The sequence below is a fragment of the Triticum aestivum genome, chromosome 2D, assembly GCF_018294505.1.
Source record: "Triticum aestivum cultivar Chinese Spring chromosome 2D, IWGSC CS RefSeq v2.1, whole genome shotgun sequence".
Taxonomy (NCBI): domain Eukaryota; kingdom Viridiplantae; phylum Streptophyta; class Magnoliopsida; order Poales; family Poaceae; genus Triticum; species Triticum aestivum.
This window is the reverse complement of record NC_057799.1, coordinates 147,775,626-147,778,462: the sequence shown is the minus strand read 5'-3', so window position 1 is coordinate 147,778,462 and position 2,837 is coordinate 147,775,626. Positions and strand designations below refer to the sequence as shown.

At 55.0% G+C, this 2,837-nt stretch overlaps 1 protein-coding gene across 1 annotated transcript; it reads left to right on the top strand.

The window, feature by feature from the left end:
• Positions 1-372: 372 nt before the first annotated feature.
• Positions 373-2,557, top strand: LOC123052271 (probable serine/threonine-protein kinase WNK5). Its single transcript, XM_044475400.1, has 2 exons — positions 373-1,071; positions 1,961-2,557. The coding sequence occupies exons 1-2, from the start codon at positions 499-501 to the stop codon at positions 2,345-2,347; spliced, it is 960 nt and encodes a 319-aa protein (XP_044331335.1). The 5' UTR covers positions 373-498; the 3' UTR covers positions 2,348-2,557.
• Positions 2,558-2,837: the final 280 nt, after the last annotated feature.

The following is a 2,837-nucleotide window of genomic DNA, read 5'->3' as shown; positions in this document are numbered from 1 at the left end:
GCAATTGGCTACAAAGTAGCCAGATAAGTAAAAGAAAAGTCAAACGCTACTAAGAGGGTCAAACCGACGAACTACGTGGGCGCGTGACAATCGGTTTAACAAGTCCGGATCACCATCAGCGCAGAAACAAACAAACAAATCCTCGAGTAAACAAACAGAAACGAGCAAACGGGATTCCTCCACAGTCCACGCGGCGTCGTGAACCAGACGAACCGCCCAGCCGACGGACGCGCCGACCTCCTCCGATCCACACGGCACGCCAACGTGGCCCAGCCCAACAGCCAGTCGGCCCGCACAATCCGAGTCATACCGGCCCCCATACTGTCGTACGCGCGCACGTGTAGCAATACGCAACAACTACGCCACCGAGCCCGTGCCGCTCTCGGCTGGCTCCTCCCGGTGAAGGCCGCTGCCGCGCGCACCGCACAACCACCTCCCCTATATATAGCGTCCGCCCCGATCGGCCTCAGCTTCGCTCGCCTCCCGCCCGCTTTCCGCATGCCCCCGAACTCGACGCCGCAGCGCCGCGCGCAGCAGCAGCACCGCCCCGTCACCGGCGGCGGCAGGAGCCAGGAGGCGGCCATGGCGGCGGCGTGCGACGAGGAGGCGTTCCAGGAGGTGGACCCGACGGGGCGGTTCGGGCGGTACGCGGCCGTGCTGGGGCTCGGCTCCGTCAAGAAGGTGTACCGCGGGTTCGACCAGGAGGAGGGCATCGAGGTGGCGTGGAACCGGGTGCGCCTGCGCGCGCTGGCGGAGCGCGACCCCTCCATGGTCGACCGCCTCCACGCCGAGGTGCGCCTCCTCCGCTCCCTCCACCACGACCACATCATCGGCTTCCACAAGGTCTGGCTCGACCGCGACGCCGGCGTGCTCAACTTCATCACCGAGGTCTGCAACTCGGGCAGCCTCCGCGAGTACCGCGACCGGCACAAGCACGTCTCCCTCAAGGCGCTCAAGAAGTGGGCGCGCCAGATCCTCGAGGGCCTCGACCACCTCCACACCCACGACCCCTGCATCATCCACCGCGACCTTAACTGCAGCAACGTCTTCATCAACGGCAACACCGGCCAGGTAACAAACACCTCTATACCTGCGCCCATCAATCTAATTGCCTTTCCTCGCACAGTTCTTCAATTGATTGAACAATTCAATATCTGCAATCTCCCAAATTTTATATTTAGAACTGCGTATGCTAGACTCTCGCCTTCCCGCGCACCACGCCGTTTCGCATAATTTAATTTAATCGTTTCTAAAAAGAATTTAATTTAATCTTGTTTTAATTAGATTGGAATACTCCTAGATACTGCATGTATTCGGTTTTAATTAGATTCTGAATTGGGGATAAACATAATTCTTACTTACTACTTTCTCAATACTATCGTAGTTTTGTGCCTAAACAGGCAATTTGGGGTAGGAAAGTAGCACACGATGTAGTTTAGTGCTAAACATAATTTTTACTTGTTACTATCTTAGTTTTTTTTATTTGCCTAAATGGGCAATTTGGGGTAGGACAGTAGCACACGATGTAGTTTAATGCCTGTTGATCTGAACACCGACCCGTGCATTAGGCCGGCGATTAATCCGCGGACGGGCGCTTTTCCCACCTTTTGCGCTTCTTTTCTGTGACGACCTAGCTGTAGTGTAGACCTCTGTAGCTCTCCGTGTCTCCAAAAGCATCGCGAGAACTGGACCTACTACTAGGATATATGCTTGCGTGAGCTGCACCTAGCTTTCGAGTAAAGGAGAAACACAACTGATGCACGTTGAGATGCACTTTGTTTTGCTTTCAAACATACATAGCTGAGTCGCACTCCGATCTGCTACGCTAACTTGTTCAGTTGCTTGCTTGCTTGCTGCACCTGCATGCGTTTACGATCCTGCCCCGATCGAGCACTAGCTGTTAGCTGTTGCTTTCGGGATCTGTTGGACTGACGGCTCGCTCCGGGGATTGGTGGTGCAGGTGAAGATCGGCGACCTCGGGCTGGCGGCGATCGTGGACAAGGACCACACGGCGCACACGATCCTGGGCACGCCCGAGTTCATGGCGCCGGAGCTCTACTCGGAGACGTACACGGAGTCGGTGGACATCTACTCGTACGGGATGTGCGTGCTGGAGATGGTGACGCGGGAGATGCCCTACGGCGAGTGCGAGAGCGTGGTGCAGATCTACCACAGCGTCACCAACGGCGTGCCGCCCGCCGCGCTCCGCCGCCTCAGGGACCCGGAGATGCGGGCCTTCATCCAGCGCTGCATCGGCAAGCCGCGGAACCGCCCCTCCGCGGCCGACCTCCTGCGGGACCCTTTCTTCCACGGCATCGACGACGACACCACCGGCACGCTCAGCTAGCAGCGCCTTTGACCGGATAATGTAGCAGTGTTAACTTCTCCGTGTTGTTGTTAATGGTTCGCTACTTAGCTAGTAGTAGAAGGGCGACGCTGAGTCCAAATGATTGTTTGATTTGTGCTCCAGCAAGCAAGCGAGCAAAATGTGTAAAGATCATGCATGGTCTCGACGGAATTCGTCTGGGCCAGTCTGTATTCTTATTGTTGCATTCCAGTAGTACAGTATTCTTATTGAGAAGGCATCATGGGCTCATGGCAATTAATAACTGTTCACCTGAATACAAATGAGGAATGAGCCAGCGTGTTCTCTTCAGAACCTTGACGCATTTTGTTTCTATTTTTACCGAGAAGAAAGACGCCGACACAAAATGCTACTTGTACATATTTGCTATGAGGATCTCAACGAAGCAACCGGGCCCTGTTTCTACAAGTAGCATCCAACTCGCAGAAAGGTTTCATTACGCAAGAAACAATCACGAATTAAGGCAGAGGAG

Excerpts from the sequence above, each read along its gene's own strand:
- LOC123052271 (XM_044475400.1), top strand. The coding sequence starts at position 499 with ATGCCCCCGAACTCGACGCCGCAGCGCCGCGCGCAGCAGCAGCACCGC. Across the intron at positions 1,072-1,960 it reads TCAACGGCAACACCGGCCAG|GTGAAGATCGGCGACCTCGG; the intron begins GTAACAAACACC and ends TTGGTGGTGCAG.